The 22,470-nt window shown below is 40.9% G+C and overlaps 1 protein-coding gene across 1 annotated transcript in view; it reads left to right on the top strand.

The window, feature by feature from the left end:
- DOCK8 (dedicator of cytokinesis 8) overlaps positions 1 to 22,470 on the top strand; it is a 231,738-nt gene that overhangs the window by 167,588 nt on the left and 41,680 nt on the right. The window contains exons 27-33 of the mRNA XM_060102256.1: positions 6,493 to 6,648; positions 8,471 to 8,610; positions 14,661 to 14,830; positions 18,212 to 18,354; positions 20,257 to 20,439; positions 20,770 to 20,902; positions 22,095 to 22,182. Coding sequence (XP_059958239.1) covers positions 6,493 to 6,648; positions 8,471 to 8,610; positions 14,661 to 14,830; positions 18,212 to 18,354; positions 20,257 to 20,439; positions 20,770 to 20,902; positions 22,095 to 22,182 — 1,013 coding nt within the window. The remainder of the gene's footprint in view (positions 1 to 6,492; positions 6,649 to 8,470; positions 8,611 to 14,660; positions 14,831 to 18,211; positions 18,355 to 20,256; positions 20,440 to 20,769; positions 20,903 to 22,094; positions 22,183 to 22,470) is intronic.

The following is a 22,470-nucleotide window of genomic DNA, read 5'->3' as shown; positions in this document are numbered from 1 at the left end:
TCTTGAACATTCTGGGTTTTGTGATATATTCTTCAAGTCATTTGTTTTGTGCCATGGACGTCTGTAGACACACTGGTTTGTGTGGATTCCTGAAGCATTTACCAACCCAGCACAGAAGAGCCAACAAGTTAACCTATGGGAATTGAAATTTGTTAGTGATATGAGCTGCTTTCTTCAATTTAACATCTAACAGAAATTACATGACTGTAGCATTCAGTCTTTGACCAGGTACAGAATTGAAAATATGAGGTCTCTTTTCTCATATCAGGGTAATTAATTAAATTGTAGGTGTGAAATTCTGACATTAAAGAACCCTGGTAAAATCAAAGAGACTGAATTTGACCCGGCATGAAGCAAATACTGTCCTCTGGTGTATCTGTAGAGGATTAGTTCCAAGACCCCTCCCCAGCTCCCCCAAGGATACCAAAATTCATGGATGCTCAAGTCCCTTCTATAAAATAGCATAGTATTTGCAAATAATTTACATACATCCTCCCACATACTTTAAATCATCTCTGGATTACTTATAATATCAAGTATAATGTAAATGTTATATAACTAGTTGCCAGTACAAATTCAAGGTTTACTTTTTGGAAATTTCTGGAATTTTTTTTTCTGACTAGTTTTCAATTCTCAGTTGGTTGTACCCATGGATACAGAAACTGTGGATACAGAGGGCCGACTGTATTTTATAATCCAGGAGCATCTTCTCAGTGCCCCAGATTTTTCAAATGGAATTCTTCTTTTGTTCTCTATCCTCCTCAAACTATCCCAACAATAGAAATGTAAGTAGCAGCTATTATTGCCGCTGCTCCTTTCCTTCCATATTCCTGCTTTAGGACCACCACTACTATCCCTGCCACTAACATCACTACCCGCCACCACTGTCTTCACTGCCACCAGTATCACCACCCACCACCTCCACCATCACCATCACTGTCACCACCCCTGGTTTCTTCCACCCCCGGACAAAGCACTGTGTTAAGCACTTTATAGAAATTGTATCATTGGATCCTTGCAAGGTGTCATTGTCAACATTTTGCAGATTATAAGGCTGAAATTTAGAGGAGTTATGTAACTTCTCCAGGGAAGAAAGAGCCATGGCTACCTAACTCAAGGTACAGTAGGTTAATTACTCTGTACCTTAGATAAGTCATTACATTTCTATGGGTCTCATTTCCTCCTCTGTAAAATAAAAGGATCTCCCCTTCCCAGTAAAAAGACCATGACTATTCTAAAGAGACTCCTAATACGGAAGATGACTTATAAAAAGTGAATCCTAAGGAAACATCAGAAGTCCCAGAGCACCAACATCTGGTGCAGCCTGACCTCCTGACCCTGCATTGATCTTCTGTCCCTATCCCACCAGATTGGAGTGGTGGAGGAATGTGCCATTTCTCTTTGCCATCCCTCTCAGGTGTTTAGGATGGCAGGTCGCTGGATGAATTGCAAATGTAAATTAATATGTTTTTCAAAACTTGAAGTTGAATATATGGAAAGGAGATACTGGAACACCACTATAAGCCCAGGATTAGCCTCTGTTAAAGAAAAAATTTATGCATGACGCGTGGTAAACTGTAAGGCAGACTTTATTCAGGACCATCGTGATAGGTGCAGGGACCACTACACCACAGTTTTTCAGTAGGGGAGAGAGATTGTGTTCAACTCTGAATACAACAGGAAAAATGCCAATTTATAGACAAGGAGCAGGGTAGGAATAGTCAGTGGATGAAAAATTACTAAGAGGAAACATCAGGGGTAAAGGAAGAATTCTGGCCAAACTAACCTAACAGGATTTTACTGAAGGCAGGCCAGGTGATCATATACCACCTGGGGGACGGTGAGGGATGAGGAATTTGGTCAGATCCCAAGAGTGATCAGATATCAAGGGTGAGGGATTCTGGCTAAACTGACTTAGCAAGATCCTTGTGAAAACTGGGCCACTGAGGCTACTGCTTTGGGTCCTGACCTTTGCAAAGGATGTTTTGGGAACGGCACTTTACTCTTTCCTAAACATTGCTAAAATTATTTTTGAAATTTCTGTCTTCATGGAAGTTTCAAGGGACCTATGAAAGATGGCCACAATGTGGTCTTCTTTCAAATGCAAATATCTTTGCTTTCTTAGAAAATATAAACAGACCAGTCACAAGCACTGAAATTGAAACTGTGATTAGAAATCTTCCAACAAACAACAGCCCAGGACCAGATGGCTTTACAGGCAAATTCTATCAAACATTTAGAGAAGAACTAACACCGCTCCTTCTCAAACTCTTCCAAAATATAGCAGAGAGAGGAACACTCCCAAACTCATTCTACGAGGCCACCATCACCCTGATACCAAAACCAGACAGAGATGTCACAAAAAAAGAAAACTACAGACCAATATAACTGATGAACATAGATGCAAAAATCCTCAACAAAATTCTAGCAAACAATCCAGCAGCACATTAGAAGGATCATACACCATGATCAAGTGGGGTTTATCCCAGGAATGCAAGGATTCTTCAATATATGCAAATCAATCAATGTGATACACCATATTAACAAACTGAAGACTAAAAACCATATGTTCATCTCAATAGATGCAGAAAAAGCTTTTGACAAAATTCAACACCCATTTATGATAAAAACCCTCCAGAGGGCCTCCCTGGTGGCGCAAGTGGTTGAGAGTCCGCCTGCCGATGCAGGGGATACGGGTTCGTGCCCCGGTCTGGGAGGATCCCATATGCCGCGGAGCGGCTGGGCCCGTGAGCCATGGCCGCTGAGCCTGCGCGTCCGGAGCCTGTGCTCCGCAACGGGGGAGGCCACAGCAGTGAGAGGCCCGCATACCGCAAAAAAAAAAAAAAAAAAACCCTCCAGAAAGTAGGAATAGAAGGAACTTACCTCAACATAATAAAGGCCATATATGACAAACCCACAGGAAACATCGTTCTCAATGGTGAAAAACTGAAACCATTTCCTCTAAGATCAGGAACAAGACAAGGGTGCCCACTCTCACCACTATTATTCAACATAGTTTTGGATGTTTTAGCCATGGCAATCAGAGAAGAAAAAGAAATAAAGGGAATCCAAATTGGAAAAGAAGAAGTAAAACTGTCACTGTTTGCAGATGACATGATACTATACATAGAGAATCCTAAAGATGCTACAAGAAAACTACTAGAGCTAATCAATGAATTTGGTAAAGTAGCAGGATACAAAATTAATGCCCAGAAGTCTCTTGCATTCCTATACACTAATGATGAAAAATCTGAAAGTGAAATTAAGGAAACACTCCCATTTACCATAGCAACAAAATGAATAACACACCTAGGAATAAACCTACCTAAGTAGACAAAAGACCTGTATGCAGAAAACTATAAGACACTGATGAAAGAAATTATAGATGATACAAACAGATGGAGAGATATACCATGTTCTTGGATTGGAAGAATCAACATTGGGAAAATGACTATACTGCCCAAAGTAATCTACAGATTCAGTGCAATCCCTCTCAAACTACCAATGGCATTTTTCACAGAACTAGAACAAAAAAATTTCACAATTTGTATGGAAACACAAAAGACCCCGAATAGCCAAAGCAATCTTGAGAAAGGAAAATGGAGCTGTGGGAATCAGGCTCTCTGACTTCAGACTATACTACAAAGATACAGTCATCAAGACAGTATGGTACTGGCACAGAAACAGAAATATAGATCAATGGATAGAAACAGGATAGAAAGCCCAGAGATAAACCCATGTACATATGATCATGTTATCTTTGATAAAGGAGGCAAGAATATACAATGGAGAAAAGACAGCCTCTTCAATAAGTGGCGCTGGAAAAACTGGACAGCTACATGTAAAAGAATAAAATTAGAGCATTCTTTAACACAATACACAAAAATAAACTCAAAATGGATTAAAGATGTAAATGTAAGGCCAGACACTATAAAACTCTTAGAGAAAAGCATAGACAACACTCTATGACATAAAGCACAGCAAGATCCTTTTAGACCCACCTCCTAGAGAAATGGAAGTAAAAACAAAAATAAACAAATAGGACCTAATGAAAGTTAAAAGCTTTTGCACAGTAAAGGAAACCATAAACAAGACAAAAAGACAACCCTCAGAATGGGAGAAAATATTTGCAAATGAAGCAACTGACAAAGGATTAATCTCCAAAATATACAAGCAGCTTATGCAGCTCAATATCAAAAAAACAAACAACCCAATCCAGAAATCGGCAGAAGACCTAAATAGACATTTCTCCAAAGCAGATATATAGATTGCCCACAAACACATGAAAGGATGCTCAACATCACTAGTCATTTGAGAAATGCAAATCAAAACTACAATGAGGTATCACCTCACACCAGTCAGAATGACCATCATCAAAAAATCTACAAACAATAAATGCTGGAGAGGGTGTGGAGAAAAGGGAACCCTCTTGCACTGTTGGTGGGAGTGTAAATTGATACAGCCACTATGGAGAACAGTATGGAGGTTCCTCAAAAAACTAAAAATAGAACTACCATATGACCCAGCAATCCCACTACTGGCAATATACCCTGAGAAAACCATAGTTCAAAAAGATACATGTACCACAATGTTCACTGCAGCTCTGTTTACAATAGCCAGGACATGGAAGCAACCTAAGTGTCCATCGACAGATGAATGGATAAAGAAGATGTGACACATATATACAATGGGATATTACTCAGCCATAAAAAGAAATGAAATTGAGTTATTTGTAGTGAGGTGGTTGGACCTAGAGTCTGTCATACAGAGTGAAGTAAGTCAGAAAGAGAAAAACAAATACCGTATGCTAACACATCTATATGGAATCTAAAAAAAAAAAAGGGTTCTGAAGAACCTAGGAGCAGGACAGAATAAAGACGCAGACATAGAGAATGGACTTGAGGACACGGGGAGGGGGAAGGGTAAGCTGGGACAAAGTGAGAGAGTGGCATGGACATATATACACCACCAAATGTAAAATAGATAGCTAGTGGGAAGCAGCCACATAGCCCAGGGAGATCAGCTCAGTGCTTTATGTCCACCTAGAGGGGTGGGATAGGGAGGGTGGGAGGGATATACAAGAGGGAGGAGATATGGGGATGTATGTATATGTATAGCTGACTCACTTCGTTATACAGCAGAAACTAACACACCATTATAAAGCAATTATACTCCAATAAAGATGTTTTTAAAAAAGTAATTTAAATAAAAGATCTAAAACAGGCTTATGCAAATGTTAAAAAAAAAAAATCTTGTGCTTTCAAATTCTATTAGCTGGCTTGACCCAACAACTTTGTGAGTGGCCATTAAGTGATGGGCATAAGACCAAGTTCTAATCAGTTCAATTTGCTGGTGTCCCCATTGGTCCAAAATCAGCCAGTAATGCACATTGACAAGAGTACGGGTTCTGGTAAAAGTTTTTACACAGAAGTCGTATATTCTGTTTTTTCTATAATACATAATGGTATTCATTTGTTTCCAGTAACTGTCTAACTATAGATTCTATAGGCAAAATGCCATAACACAATGGCTTTTCCTAAAATGGCTGAAAACATGTGCTCATTTAAATTGTATAGTTTATAAAACTGCTCTTAAAGTGCATGAAGAGGAAGCATGGGCATGGGTAAGGATGAGATGCTTGGTTTCCTGTGCTGCGGCAGTAGAGTATTTATAATGATATATTGAGAGGTAGAAGGTCCATCAAGACCCTCCTTTCCTTACTTTGCCTTAAGAGAAGCTGTCTCTGAGTCACAGCCCATAGAGTCTCGGTCCTTCAATTGTCAACCTACCTGAGGGAAGCAAGAGATCTCTTCCAGACTATCACCTTTGCCAGCTTTTCATTGCTTATTTCAGGGTTGGTTTGTTTAAGGGAAGATTTTTCCTGGAAACTCTTCCAGCTTTCTCTTTCTTTCTCCTCCACTTCCTCCTCTCCCAGCCTGGGGCAAACTCCTTGGCTGTTATGCAGGGACTACATGCTTTTCTAAGTAATTTGATGCCTTCATCTAGGGAACTGGTTTGAGAACTTCCCAGGGGAACCTTTAATTAGAAACCACAAAAGAACACTTGTGGCATTGAAGTCATCCAGTCCTATTCCATTAATTTTGTGTGGCCCCATGTAGGGTCAACTCCTTTCATTTAGTTTCTCAGACACAGTGGGATTTTTGTGAAATTATATTGTATTACACTGAAGACATACCTCCAGATTATTTTTAACACAGGCTTGCCATGGTATTAGAGATTTGACAAGGGTGGGAGTCGCAGTAAGCATCCTCATTTCAGATAGCTGTTAGACGAGAATAATTAAAGGGAACAGTAATGGATGAAAATTTACTGGGCCTCCCGGTAATGCAGACTTTGCCATCTGTTGCCCTGTCCCATTTGTTTTTATTCGATTGATTGCCTTAATCTGGGGAGAAAGGATATTTTTGTGTCTGTCAACCTCAACTCCATTCACCTTAAACACCTCTTTTCTCTTCTCATTTTTCTTCCCAGCTGTCAGCCAAGCTCAACAACCTTCCAATGCTCATTTCCATGAGGCTAGAGTTCCTGAGAATTCTCTGCAGCCACGAACATTACCTCAATCTGAACCTCTTCTTTATGAATACTGATACTGCTCCAGCATCTCCCTGTCCCTCCATATCTTCCCAGGTAATCGGCTAACTGAAAAAATTGTTTAAGCTATTTCATTGAAATAGCTTAGCTTAGTCATTTATTCCTGTAAAGATTGGTCTTCTTAATTAGAAGAAAAATTGAGCTATTCAAGCCAGATCAATTGATCCAGATACACACAAGTATGCTACCCATAGTTGTGCCATCTAACTAATCATTTACAAGCTATGTGATTGTTTTCTTCCTAGGTCCAAGGATTCCTGCTGAGGCCAAGTAGAGCAAGGAGTCCCTATGCACTATGAAAAATATGTAATTCATAGAAAAGTCACAGATCTTCCTTTGTCTGACAAGCATCTTTCCACTCTAGCTTGACAGTCTCCTTTGCTCACTTCCCTTTTCCTAAACCTCAACACCATAAAATTTAAGAAATGGCAGCTTCCTTTATATTGATTCCCAAATGATCTAGTAGTGGTTTTTAACATGGATATTATATCTTTGAACGATCCTAGAACTTTCTGCTGATTGTGCTTTAGAATGGAATTCAGCACAAGGTGATTCCTCCTTGGATCATATTCCAGAAAATTTAGCTCTTGAAACACTAAAAAGATCTCATTGTAAACTAATCAAGTGTTCTGTTTTATAGAGAGTGTATTTCTAACAAGTTTTTTTCTTCATCAGCCCAGAAGAGTAACACTTGTATTAAAATTTAGAGATGAGGCTTTGACTGACATGGCCAGTCTTTTTTTGTAGAACAATATTTTGCAGGTTAAGTTTGGTGGGCCCCAGATTCTACAGGATGTTAAGAGGTATTATGCAAATACAGAATTCCAAAGACAAATCCATTTTGAAAACCCCGTGTTAACAGGTTTCTTTGCAGTAGGCCATCCAAGAGTCTCTAACTTGTTCATATAAATTATAAATGCCTATGGGATGGGAGAGGAAATGGGAGGCTGTGTATGATAAGCAGTGATTCCCAATATGACTGGACTCTGGAAATCTTTTTTTTTTTCCTCCATTGATGATTCGGGGGACTAGTGTCCTCTAGAAAAACTTTAAAGGAATGCTGTTTAATAGTCACATTCCATTTATAGGGAACAAATCAGTAGCTCAGAGCAGCAGGCAAGATTTCTTCTTCTTAGGTTTTCTTTCTGATGCATATTCCTTGAATACTAGCCCAAAGGAGAAGGCTTGTCTTAATAATTTTTTAAAACTCTTAGCTATTCATGCCAAATGACATGATCCAGATGTGCACTGCATGACCATCTTCCTGTGAACTGGGAAAGAGCTGACTGACAAGCAGCTGTTCCAGACGTGCCAGCTCTGCCCTGGGTCCTCTCCCACATTCCCCTTCTGACTGCCCCAGCCTCACCAAACTGGAAAGGCTTTCCAGAGACATTTTGGATTCTCCTAGTGACATATAAAGTATGCCCCCAAGATAAGAACACAGGAATTGCCTAGGACTGGTCAATCTGACACTTCCCTGCCTGACGCTGCTTCTGGTTTCCAGGCCAGCAAAATTCAGAGAATGTATGTAAGCCATATTCAGAAGTGTAACAGGAGCCTTAAATAAAGGGGGCAGTTTGTTACAGAGGAATCACCTGCTCACAGCCATAGCACTGGAAAGAGTCCCCATTTCCCTGTCCAAATGTGATCCTAAGATTTTAATCCTCTTTGCTGGGAAAGCAGAGTGAACGCCCTAAGTCTCAGTTTCTTCATCTGTCACACGGGGACACAAGTGGTACCTGCTTCACTGCATCGTGCCTACAGAGCCTGGCCATAGCATGTGCTCAATAAATACTAGCCATCATGATTTTAATTCCAGTTCTTGTCACTCATAGAACTGCTCCTTGCATTTCTGTAGAACTCCAGCTCCTGCTCCAGTTTCCAGGACCAGAAGATTGCCAGCATGTTTGATCTGACACCAGAGTACCGCCAGCAGCACTTCCTCACTGGGCTTCTCTTTACCGAGCTGGCCGCCGCCCTGGATGCCGAAGGGGAAGGGTATGTTTCAGACATTTATAATGGAACACAAAGAAAAAAAAAAAAAAGGTGCTCCTTACTGAAGTTTGCAGTTCAGCCTCTCTTGCTTGGCGAAAATCTCTGCCATTCACCAGTTCCAAAGAGTAGAAGCAGCCACGTTTAGAGAAAATGCTGCTATAGGAATGTGGAAAGGCATGGGGTAGGGAGAGAAACCATAAAATAGCTCTTTTCAACCTCCTATCCTTTGAGAGGAAGTTTCCAATTCTACTAGGTTTCCCAGGGATGCTTGATTCGTGAGCTCCTTAGAAGCAGTGCGTGCCTTGGGTGATGTGTGCACACAGCAGCCAGGTGCCATTTGGATCAGTGCTAACAAAGGAAGTGGCCACTGATGAGAAGGTAGTTGCCCCGTGTCCAGATTAGGTTTCTTGCAAAAAGACCTTCCCAGTCTAAGAGAGATGCCACGGGTCCAGGGCTTACACATTCTTCCACTGCTTATAAACCTGATGACCTATAGGCACGTGGCAATATCTGGACTTAAAGTCAGTGAACTGGGACTTCTGTTCTTTCCTTCTTTTCCTCTGCTCCATAAGCCCAAAGGATCAGACCTGACTGGACAGAAGCAGACAATGCCTTCCACAATACTACACATTCCATTCAGCAATTACTGAATGCCTACCATGGAGCAGACATAGTTGAGTGTTGGAATATATCAGAGATATTTCAATGCACGAAACAGACAAAATCCCCTGCCCCCAGAGAGCTCACCATTCAGGGGCTCAAATCCGAGGAGCCTTAGGATTGGAAAATAATTTAGGTTCAGCCCTTTTGGTGTTCACCTGAGGCCCACAGAATTGAAGGAACTTGCCAAAAGTTACATAGCAGAGCCAAGTCTAGAGCCATGGTCTTGAGAGTCCCTCCTCAGGGCCCACCCTCCTATACCACATCATCTCCCTGCCTGGGAACCTACTCCTACAATGCCTACATTCTTCCTTCCTCTGCTAAAGAAGTTTCTGGAATAGAGTACGCTGACTAATGGCAGCATGGCTGTATGTTATAGATTCTTGTCTAATTGGAAATTCTCAAGTTCTCTCGAAGTGCTTATAATTTTGTGACAAAAACAGGACATCCTTGTATGAAACAATTACAGGAGCACAAGATAGTGTAACTTCAATAACAAATGTGTCCTAAGCGCTTTGCCTATACTGATATTGCCTAAGTGAATGTAGGTCTCTGTCGCCCAGCAGGTCATTGTGGGAAGTCTGATGTTCTTAGCTCTGAATTCTGCCTCCTTCCAGAAATTCAGGTGCCAAGTGTATCCTTACAGAGCTTCATTTTCCAAGGCTTCAATTTCTTAGTCTTCTCTCAACCCTAACTAAACTCCTCTCAATTTTCACAATAGAACTTTCTACTCTGTAGCTAACATAAATTTCCACAGCAACACAAAGTGCCCTGACAAATATGCTGAAAGGCACTGAGAAGGAGGCTTATGCACAAAGAAAATTGCCTTCATACACGCACACACACACACACACACATGCTTTGTCTTAATTGTCCTTTAATAGCACTGATTTACGTGATTTCTAAAAGTGCTCTTTAGTATTTACATAAACGGTAGTTTCTATTTTCCATTTCTCTTCTAGTGAAATGTCTAAGGAAACAGCCTTTACATCTGTTTTGATTCCTCCTAAAATTGTTGCTGTTATTTTAAATACTAGCAACAGAGTAGAGTATGTTCAGAAGCCATGATGTGATTGTGTTCAATCAGGTAGGGACATTCTTCACATGTGTACACACACAAATACACACAAGGTACCTTTTCTACCCCCCAGAGGAAACTAATTAAGAGTGTCACTCCTTTGGCAACGCAGGAATCCCTGATCGCGGTGTTGTCAGTTACTCTCCTGGAGAGTCATTAAAAATGCCACCACAGGGCTTCCCTGGTGGCGCAGTGGTTGAGAGTCCGCCTGCCGATGCAGGGGACACGGGTTCGTGCCCCGATCCCGGAAGATCCCACGTGCCGCGGAGCGGCTGGGCCCGCGAGCCATGGCCGCGGAGCCTGTGTGTCCGGAGCCTGTGCTCCGCAACGGGAGAGGCCACAGCAGTGAGAGGCCCGCGTACAGCAAAAAAAAAAAAAAAAAAAAAAAAAAAAAAATGCCACCACAGACTTTACCCTGTGGGTGAAAATCTCAGAAACATCTTATCCTTTGACAATATTTCCTTTTGATCAGTACTTCCTTTTGCTGCCAATGTAATTAGTAGACTCACCAACACCTGCCCATATGAGGCGCAAGGCCAGTGGGACACATTTCAATACCTGAACTCCTGAAAAGGAGCCACAGGTCTAGTTTCTAATGGATCTCTCTGGAACCCCCCTTACCTGGGGGTATCCACAAACATCCACGTGTCATTAAATCCATAGTGGTTTTCAAGAATGTGGAAATTATCTAGCATCTTTGTGTTACGCTACCAAATGTTTAAAGAATTAATTCCAATCCTTCACACACTCTTCCAAAAAAATAGAAGAGGAGAGAATATGTCCCAGCTCATCCTATAAAACCAGCATTACTCTGATGGCAAAAGCAGACAAAGACATCAGGAGAGAACTGCAGACAAATACGAATATTGATATAAACATCCTCAAAAAATACTGGCAGACTGCACCCAACAACATATAAAAGGATTGTACACCATGGCTAGGTAGGATTTATCCCAGGAATGCAAGATTGGTTTAGCATCTGAAAATCAGTTGATGCAATACATTATATGAAGAGAATAAAGGATAAAACCCACTCAGTCATCTCAGTAGGTGAATAAATACTGAGTGAAGTAAGTCAGACAGAGAAAGAGAAATATCGTATGATATCGCTTATATGCAAAATCTAAAAAGAAATGATACAAATGAACTTATTTACAAAACAGAAACAGACTCCCAGACTTAGAGAACCAACTTGTGGTTACTAGCGGGGAAGGGTGGGGGGAAGGGATAGCTGGGGAGTTTGGGATTGACATGTACACACTGCTATACTTAAAATGGATAACCAACAAGGACCTACTGTATAGCACAGGGAACTCTGCTCAATATTATGTAACAACGTAAATGGGAAAAGAATTTGAAAAAGAATAGATACATGTATAAGTATAACTGAATCACTTTGCTGTACACCTGAAACTATTACAACATTGTTAATCAAATATACTCCAATATAAAATAAAAAGTTTGAAAAGAAACATTTGACAAAATCCATTAACTCTTCCTGAAAACAGACACTTCACACACCCTTTAGGAATATATGAGAATTTCCCCAACCTGATAAAGGCATCTGTGAAAAACCCACAGCTAACATCATACTTATTGGTGAAAAACTGAATACTTTCCTTCTAAGGTCAGGAGCAAGACAAGAATGTCCACTCTTGCTTCTTCTATTCAACATTGTACTGGAAGTTCTACTCAGAGAAGTTAGACAAAAAAATGAAATAAAAGGCATCTATATCAGAAAGGAAGAAGTAAAGCTATCTCTATTCACAGATGACATGATTTGTTTATAGAAAATCCTAAAGAACCCACTAAAAGAACTATTAAAGGTAATAAGCGACTCACGGACTTAGAGAATGAACTTATGGTTACCAGGGGGAAGGGTGGGAGGGAGGGATAGACTGGGAGTTTGGGATTGACATGTACATACTGCTATATTTAAAATAACCAACAAGGACCTACTGTTAAAAAAAAAAAGTAATAAGTGAGTTCAGCAAGGTTGCAGGGTATAAGATCAGTATACAAAAACTAACTGTATTTCTATACTCCTGAAATGAACAATATGAAATTTAAAAAAAAATCCACTTAAAGTAGCATCAAAAGAGTAAAATTCTGGGGGCTTCCCTGGTGGCGCAGTGGTTGAGAGTCCGCCTGCCGATGCAGGGGACACGGGTTCGTGCCCTGGTCCGGGAGGATCCCACATGCCACGGAGCGCCTAGGCCCGTGAGCCATGGCCGCTGAGCCTGTGCGTCCGGAGCCTGCGCTCCGCAAGGGGAGAGGCCACAACAGTGAGAGGCCTGCGTAACGCAAAAAAAAAAAAAAAAAAAAGAGTAAAATTCTTAGGAATAAATTTAACAAAAGAAGTACAAGACTTGTACACTGAAAACTACAAAACACTTTAGAAAGAAATAGAGAGATCTAAATAAATTGAGAGGCATGACGTATTCATGGAGCAGAAAATTTAATATTGTTAAGATGGCAATACTCCCTAAATTGATCTACAAATTCAGTGCAATTCCTCTCAACATTCCAGCTGGCCCTACAGAAATTGACAGGCTGATACTAAAATTCATGTGGAAATTCGAGGGACTCCAATATAGCCAAAACAATCTTGCAAAAGAAGAACAAAATTGGAGGACTCACACATCTCAATTTCAAAACTTACTACAAAGCAAAAGTAGTCAAGACTGTGTGGTTCTGACATAAAGATAGATCTATGTAAATTAATGAAATTGAATTGAGTCTATAAATGAATCCTTACATTTATAATCAACTGATTTTTCAACAAGGGTGTGAAAAAAATCAATGGCGAAAAAATAGTGTTTTCAACAAATGATGCTGGGAAAACTGGATATCCACATCCAAAAGAATGAAGTTGGACCCCTATCTCACACCATATACAAAAGTTAACTCAAAATGAATAAAAGACCTAATTGTAAGTGTTAAAACTATAAAACTCTTAGATGAAATCTTAAGGGTAATCTTCGTGAAATTTGATTAGGCAGTAGTTTCTTAGATCTGACATAAAAAATACACCCAGCAAAAGACATAAGTTAGACTTCATTAAAATGGAAACTTCTATGCTTTATAGGACATCATTAAGAAAGTGAAAAGACACCAAACAGAATGGGAGAAAATATTTGCAAATCATAGATCTAATAAGGGATTTGTATCTAAAATATATTTTTAAAATCTTACAACTCAATAATAAAAGAACAAATAACTCATTTTTTTAAAGGGCAAAGGATCAGAATAGACATTTCTCCAACGAAGCTGTGACCAATAAGTACATGAAAAGGTTTTCAACATAATCAGCCATCAGGGAAATGTATATCAAAACTAGTTAAATACCCCTTCTGTCTTAGTTCCTTTAGACTGCTATAACAAAAATATCATAGAATATTTTTAGAATAGGTGGCTTATAAACCACAGAAATTTATTTCTCATAGTTCTGGAGGCTGGGAAGTTCAAGATCAAGGAGCTGGCAGATTCAGTGTCTTGTGAGGACCCACTCCCTAGTTCACAGATGGCCATCTTCTTGCTGTGTCACCCCCATGGCAGAAGGGGGCAAGGGAGCTCTCTGGGGTCTCTTTTATAAAGGCACTAATCTCATTCATGAGGGCTCTGCTGTCATGACCTAAAGCCCTCCCAAAGGCCCCACCTCCAAACACCATCACATTAGGGCTTAAGTTTCAACATATGAATTTGGGAGGCAGGTCACAAACCTTCAGTTCCTAGCACCTTCATACCCACTAGGATGGTTGTAATACAAAAGATAGATAATAACAAGTGTTGGCAAAGAGAAAATAGAACCTTCATATACTGCTAGTGGCAATGTAAAGTGATGTAGCCACTGTTGAGAACAGTTTGGTGGTTCCTCTAAAGGTTAAATATAGAGTTACCAGATGATCCAGTAATTCCACCCTCAGGTAGATACCCAAGAGAAATAAAAAACCTATAACCACACAAAAACTTATACACAAATATTCATAGCAGCATTCATAATTCATAATAGCCAAAAAATAGAAACAACCCAAATGTCCATCAATTGATGAATGCATAAATAAAATGTGATCTGACTATGCAATGGAATATTATTCAACAATAAAAAGGAATGAAGTACTGATTCTACAACATGATGAACTTTAAACATCATGCTAACAGCAGAGCCAGGACTAGAACACAGGCAGTTTGTCTCTGGATTCTGTATGCCTCTACCCTACTTTGCTTGGTTTTCACGTCATCACCCCATCGTTTAGGAGCATTCTGGTCAACCTCGCTTCACTATAACCTTTTGCTTTTTGTGTGGTGCCAATAGGATCAGCAAAGTGCAAAGGAAAGCTGTCAGTGCCATCCACAGCCTGCTCAGTTCTCACGACCTGGACCCGCGTTGTGTCAAACCAGAGGTGAAGGTCAAAGTTGCTGCCCTCTACCTGCCTTTGGTTGGTATCATTTTGGATGCTTTGCCTCAGCTCTGTGACTTTACAGGTAACAATGCCTTCTGTTTCCTTCTTTAGATTGATGGGAGCTCTTGCCAAATGCCCCACTAAAATGAGGTTTCTGTTACTAGCTCCAGTGTTGATATGCTTGTGTGAGCAATTCCCAGCACCGGTGCTCTCCAGACTTTTTTTAACATAGGCCCCAATAAGTGTATTTTTTTTAAGGCACATAGACCTGTATATGTTTTTCATTTAGAAATTGTTTGTTTATTAATTCACTCATTGGTCTGCTGGTATATGATGAACATTATAGACCATACACCACAAAGGATAAGATAATAACAGAATTATTTCTTCTGGAGATCCGTGCTCTAATGCCTTGAAATAAAGTTGTTCCTTCTCTTTTTTTTTTTTCTTTTATGAGCTTTTAAGGAAGGAAGCAGGCTCGAATGAGTCTAAACACTTGTAGTATGCAAAAAAAAAAAAAAAAAAGGCATGGTGTCTGACACTCTTAGGAGATTCTGCCACGGCAGAGGAATTTTGCCTTTGTCACTAAGAGGCTCATTCTAAGGTTGAAAGTCAGTATCTCCCACTTGGCCACAAGAGGAAAGGATAGATTGTCTGAGAGGCCTTTGTGTACCTCCTGGGTTTATTTGCATGTTACTGTGTGGATTAGGGAATGTAGACAAACAAAACTACCCTCTCCCAAAAAAGAGTATCTTACCTGAGACCTGAGAAAGACAAGCCAATCTGCCTACCCTCCCCACAACACACACTCACACACACACAATTCTGACCACTTCAGAGTGGTTCTTGCTTTTTCCTCAGCAAAGGGAAGTTCTTAAAAATTACCTTGCTTGTTCTCTCAACTGAGGAAGGATCCCAAGGAATGCTTATTGAGCCCAGCATCCTTGGAAGCAATCATGCTCGGAATCTTAGCACCATCCGTGTTTTCTTGCTTCCTCCAAATGCAAAGTGTCCTATGTGACTAAATTATTTCTAAAATCCTTGTGGTGACCATTTTTTAGCTCATAAAATGAGGAAAAAATGGGCAGGGAAATTACAGAAGCAAGCTCGGCACACGAGATGTGCTGGCTGCAGGGTGAGGTGCATGGAGCTTTCTGTAGCAGTGCCTGACTGGAGGGCAAATAGAGAGCAGAGTTGTCTTCAAGATTTAAAGATGCAGTTCAGAGCATGGCAGGTGACTTGCAGACCATTTCTAGGATTTTGCCTGGACCTTTCAAGAAAGTTTCACTTGAAGACCTGTGATTTGTTTGTTCCCAAAGCAGGGAATCACATACGCCTGCATTATCCTAAGCTTCCTTGTTGATTAGAATTTTCCAGATCAGTGACTTGGGATCAAAACTTTTCAGCACTTGGTCTTTGAGCCTTTTAAGTCTCAATGGTTTCTTTACGTATGCAGTGAACTTTATAGTCATGATGTAGCCGACAAGCGGGAAAACAGTATAAGTATTCTACTATTGGAGGTAATGTAGTGCATCTGTTACATATGAAATCTTTTGATTGATAAACTAATAAGCATATAGTATATTTTTTTAAAAAGATACAACTGAATTCAAATTCCAGCCTGTTTATTACTATATATGACCTTTGGAAAGTTCCTCAGCCTTTTAATGCCTTCCCTTCCATTCCTCGGCTGTAAAAATGTGATAACAATGCCTATATCTTAGGGTTGTGATAAAGATGAAATGAGAGAACTTCTATAAAAGCATTTTGGCAGCAAATGTTTCTAGCCTCTCCTCTCCTTGTCTTGTAACCATGACCCTATGCACATTTAGGGGAAATGAGAACATATCCTCAAATTAATCCTGATAAAGTTATCAGGTCTTGAATAATTGCCACATGCTCTTCATTTCACCATTGGTTTAAAAACTCAACTGACTTAAAAACAATAGTGAGTTATTATTTTTAAAAATTGAGTTCTGCTTTTATAAGTTTGGCAGGTGAAAATACTGTTGACACTGTAGTTTTTATGAAAAATTGAAAGTCAAAATACTATAATGTTGACAGGTCTAATAAAATTACAAGTTTTTAATGGATCAGTCATACGTGTTTTAACACACTTTTCTCAGAACTGCTTAAACAAATATTAATACTTTCTGTGTGTATGATTCATAATGGTCTTAAAACGAGCCTTTTAATTGGTGGGTCCTTATTTTGTTTGCATGCATCTAGACCTATGTATAAATATAGATACATCTATATTACATTGATACAATAAACTAACATTTATTTCAAATATTCAAAATTTAATAAATTATTGCTGAAATTATGATAATAGCTTGTTATTTTATAAGGTACTGTTTAATTCTGTAATTATAGGTTCCTTTCTATTTTGTCATTATTTGAAATATATGAATGAAGTAAAAATATCATATTATAGAAAAGTGTTATGAAAGCTTTGAAATTTTTTTTCACAGTTTGAAAAATTAACTTCCAGCCTAATCTTGTGCTGGACATGTTCTCTCTTTTATTAGACTGCCTACTTTTTCCTATAGATGCTAAACAGGAATAAATAGATGATAAATAGATGCTATTTTCCTATAGCAGATAAATAATGCTAAATTTCAGGTTTAAAATTACTGTGCTGACCTTAGTAACTAAGTATCAGTCACACATGGGGCAGTGGGTAGGGAACATAGGGTAATACTATCTTTAGCTTGATGGCAAGAAAGATTTTTTTAAGACTTTATTTTTTAGAGCAGTTTTGGGTTTATAGCAAAATTGAGAGGAAGGTACAGAGGTTTCCCATACACCCCCTGCCTGCACACATGCACAGCCTCCCCATTATCAGCAGCCCCCTCCAGAGGGGGGTGCATTTGTTACAATAGATAAACCTACATTTGAGACATCATAATCATCCAAAATTCATAATTTACATTAGGTTTCACTCTTGGTGCTGTACATTCTGAGGGTTTGGACAAACGTATAGTGATATGTATCCAGCATTGTAGTATCATACAAATTAGTTTCTCTGCCCTAAAATTCTTCTGTGCTCTGCCTATTCATCCCTCCCTTCCCCCAACCCCTGGCAACCACTGAACTTTTTACCGGCTCCATAGTCTTCCCTTTTCCAGGATGTCGTGTAGTTGGAATCACACAGTATGTAGCCTTTTCAGATGGGCTTCTTTCACTTATTAATATGCGTTTAAGTTTCCTCCTCACCTTTTCATGGCTTAATAGATCATTTCTTTTTAGCACATTGTCTGGATGTGCCACAGTTTATTCATCCATTCACCTACTGAAGGACATCTTGGTTGCTTCCAAGTTGTGGCAATTATGAATAAAGCTGCTATAAGCATCCATGTGCAGATTTTTGTGTGGACATAAATTTTCAACTCCTTTGGGTAAATACCAAGGAACATGATTGTTGGATCATATGGTAAGGCCAATAGTATTTTAATTGCAGCTGCAGATGCCCGCGGTGGAAAAAATCGTACCAATGGCTCAGATGAAGAACAAGAAGGGACCAGTGCAATTAACCAGAATGTGGCACTAGCCATAGCTGGGAATTTTAATTTGAAGACAAGTGGAACAGCGCTGTCTTCCCTGGTATGTTGATGCGCAACTTCTGCCGTTTATTTTTCATTTTGTGTCTTTTCCCATCCTTTAATGGGCTTGTTCCTAACTTCACCCACCCGAACCCAGCATAGAGCAGGCAGTGAGATTTCTGCCTCATTGCTTGACGCTAGAAGGAGTCATTGTGAGCTAGCAGTTGAAAAGGGAAATGGCACAGTTGAGGCAGCACACAGTCAGGCAGGGTTCTGGCAACAGCAAGAGACTCACAGATCAAATTCAGGCAGTTTCAATGGCGCTAAGTTCAAGGCTCAGAAAACCAAGAAAGGTGAACTTGGAAAACCTGAGATATTGCAAAGGAGATCAAACCAAGGCTCCCTCAGGTGGGAGGCTGGCACTGTGTTTATTCTATGTGTATATTATTCATTCTGTGTCTGCCTTAAACAAAAAGATTGAAGGAGGGCGGTCGCTTGGTAGGGGGTGTCTTAAGCTTCTTCAGCTTTTCTAGGTCCCCAGAGAGCCTAAGCAGAGTTGTTTGGCTCTGTCCTTTTTCACAGACGCTATGGGCTTGAAGAGGGGCTCATGCAGGAATACAACCTCTGATTCACTTGAGGTGGGATCTACCTCTGTTCCTTGCTGAGTTCTGACAATCCTTTTGTCAAGACAGCACTGCATCCTCCAGCTTAATTTAACTTTGCGTTTCAGTGTAGCGTTCATATCTGCAGAGAACTCAGCTCAGTTCTTTCCTGGGAAGGCAGCCTCTCAACCTAATTCTGCTTTGCTGGGTGACTTTCTTCTCTTCCCTCCAGCACTCCCCCATTCCCCACACACCCCCATGAGAGTTGAAGGACAGGAGGTAAAAAAAGAGAAAAGAAACACTGGAGAGTTGACATCAGTCATCCTACGGTTGAATAAATATGGTGTGCTTTATGACCTCCTCCACCTTCTTACCTTCTTACCAAAGTTAGCTGCCTGAGGTGGTGTGTGCCTTTTACATTGTTGTTTGTCTCCAACAGAGAAACTCAAAAGCCCAAGAACCTTCACCTCTTAGAAGTTATTTCCTGTGAAGTTATAATATTGTGTGTATACTCAATACATCTAAAGATTTCACTTCTTCTTGTAGGCAGACTCAGAAAAACTAAAGTTAAAGTAATTTCGTAAGCCCTATCATTCCCATCCAGACCTACCATTCCCCTCACATATGAACTGATACCTCACTGCAGCTTCACCACTACATTCCGTTGGATGTTAGCTATGCCACGTGAATCACATGTTGTCCTTTGTGTTGATTGGATGGGTGACAGAAAGTGTGCTCAGCACTCTGAAATGAACACTGCAGCCAAAGTATGAAAGCAAACAGTCTGAGCCCCTACACCTCCCCCGCAGGAGAGCATAAATTGTGGTTAAAGTCCCATTACAGAGGCTTCCACTGAATTATGCACTTGATTAATCTGCTGAGCAGTTCATGACCCTTATACTTTGGACTCTGACAAAGAAGCTAAATCTTAAACAGTTAGGGTATTTTGGGAAACCAGCCAGGGTAGTTCTTTGCTATAAGTCCAACCCTGCAGTCGCCAGCTTGAAGGAGAAATATAATACTTGAAGGTCTCACAGCTGGGAAGGCCCTGTGTATCACTGAGATTGGGTTGGGGGAGGGCATGGTCAAGGTCCAGGGCGGACCACCAGACCACACTGCTCCTGAAACAGAGGGTGCCCTGGCTGAAAGCCTGGTTAGAATACTGCCCCGGGCCAGACCCTTTGCAAAGCAGCCCAACTCAAAAGAACACGGCCTCCCCGGCTGGAGGAAGGCAGAGCTCCCGGAAACATCCCCGTCAAGGAAAAGTACAGTTACTGTGTCTTAGGAAATAGCATCCCTTTCAATGTGTCTGCTGCTCAGCCTCTTGCCCTACGTCGATCTCCCAATCTGCCTGCTTCCAGCCCTACAAGCAGTACAACATGCTGAATGCTGACACGACCCGAAACCTCATGATTTGCTTCCTCTGGATCATGAAAAATGCTGATCAGAGCCTCCTTAGGAAGTGGATTGCTGACCTGCCATCAATGCAACTAAACAGGATTTTAGATCTCCTTTTCATCTGTGTCTCATGTTTTGAATACAAGGTATTGCTCAAGTTCTATCCTGTCTTGTGACTGTTCCCCTCTGTTTGGGCAGTGGGGGCATCCTTAACTTTGTCTTATTTCTGTATTAAAGTCCATAGCCTATTTGTATATCCATAACCTATCTAGCTATGATAATTCCACCGGCAAAGGATCTCTTCCTTCTGCAGAGAGAACCTCATTCCCGTTAACAGGATTTCAGCCTTCGGGGCGTGTCTGTGTAGCACATGTCCAAACTGGCTGATGTCACCATGAAGTGTTCTGTCTTTAGGATTCTCCCCATGAGCAGACATCTAACCAAACTTAATGTCCTTCTGCTTCTGTGCAATCCAGGGAAAACAGAGTTCTGACAAAGTCAGTACCCAAGTTCTGCAGAAGTCGAGGGACGTCAAGGCCAGGCTGGAAGAGGCTTTGCTCCGTGGGGAAGGGGCCAGAGGGGAGATGATGCGGCGCTGCCGGGCTCCAGGTGTGTTGGATCGGCCCTTCCCTGCTGTCAGCAGAGCTTTGTACCTTTGTGGGAAGGAGTGTCCTCCCCACATGATGAGTAGACACCATCACTTTCTTAAGACGTTATGGTAGGGCTTCCCTGGTGGCGCAGTGGTTGAGAGTCCGCCTGCCGATGCAGGGGACACGGGTTCATGCCCCGGCCCGGGAAGATCCCACATGCCGCGGAGCGGCTGGGCCTGTGAGCCATGGCCGCTGAGCCTGCACGTCCGGAGCCTGTGCTCCACAACGGGAGAGGCCACAACAGTGAGAGGCCCGAGTACCACAAAAAAAAAAAAAAAAAAAAAAAAAAGACGTTATGGTAATAGAGACAAGCAGCTTCTGGGATTCTGTGCAAGATGTATGTGATGTTAGCCCCATTCCTCTAAGGGAAAGCTCCTTTCCTGAGATCACAAGAACCCTGGAAATGTCCTCAAATGGCATCTTCTGTTTCAAACTTGTTGGTGGTAAAAGATCCTGTCCAAGAATGTGAGTCATAGGATGAGATTAATGGTGTCTCCCTCAAGGCTGACACTTCTCCCTGGGATATTTGAATAGTCTTTGTAGATAGTTCTACTGGATAGTTCTGGTTCCAAGATCATCTTCTCAAATCATGCAGGGCACTATTAGAATGGATCCAATCCTCACAACGGTCTCAGAGTGTTCCAGTCCTCCAGGGATCTCACCACATTAGGAATGATCTCCAAAAAGCTGAGCTCTTCTCTGTAGGATAGAGTGAAATGTTCAGGCACCCTCAGTCTTATTCACTGTGCTCAAGAAAAACAGAGTGACAGCTCCTTCAGCAGTGAGACACCATGGTAGGGAACTTGGAAGGAGACGAGCTTTTTCAGTGGTGGTTGGACACCCTCATTCAACACAAACACTCCTTTTCAATAATTCAGGGAGAACCCCCAATTTCACCGGAACCCTGTGTTCATGAGAAATGTGCTTGCTGACACTCCAGAAGGGCAGGTGTTCTTCTAAGCTCTAGCCTGTCAATCAAAGAGCAGGTCAGCCCAGACTTGGTTGTGGGCTTTGTCTCCCACCAGCACCCAGCATGGATTCTAATTAGCCAGAGAAGTGATGCTGAGTCCTCTCAGTTGAGCTTGTTACGGAACTTCTGGTTATCTTGCTACTGCTAATCAAATTCCTGTCGTGCATTTCTTAACTCCTAGGGAATGACCGATTTCCAGGCCTAAATGAAAATTTGAGATGGAGGAAAGAGCAGACACATTGGCGGCAAGCTAATGAGAAGCTAGATAAGTAAGTCACTCAGCAACTTTGTGCTACTTTTACCTAAAGTTCAAAACTATTTTTCCCAGGCTACTTGTATTACTGAAACAACTACATCCTTCCAAGGGTAAGAAAATGAAACATCATTATCTGTGTAAATTCAGTTCATCCAGGGACCCAGGATAATCAAAGGTATAAAGAGTTATGATTTCCAGCCCTTAAACATTTATCACACTGATAAGCATTTAAAGAAAACTAATATTTAGCAATCTCAGCTAGCTTAAGAAAAGCTGCTGATAAGGCAGGACAGGGTACCCA

The sequence above is a fragment of the Mesoplodon densirostris genome, chromosome 6 (assembly GCF_025265405.1).
Source record: "Mesoplodon densirostris isolate mMesDen1 chromosome 6, mMesDen1 primary haplotype, whole genome shotgun sequence".
Lineage (NCBI taxonomy): Eukaryota > Metazoa > Chordata > Mammalia > Artiodactyla > Ziphiidae > Mesoplodon > Mesoplodon densirostris.
Note: the sequence above shows the minus strand (reverse complement) of the source record. Positions and strands in the feature narration are given on the sequence as shown.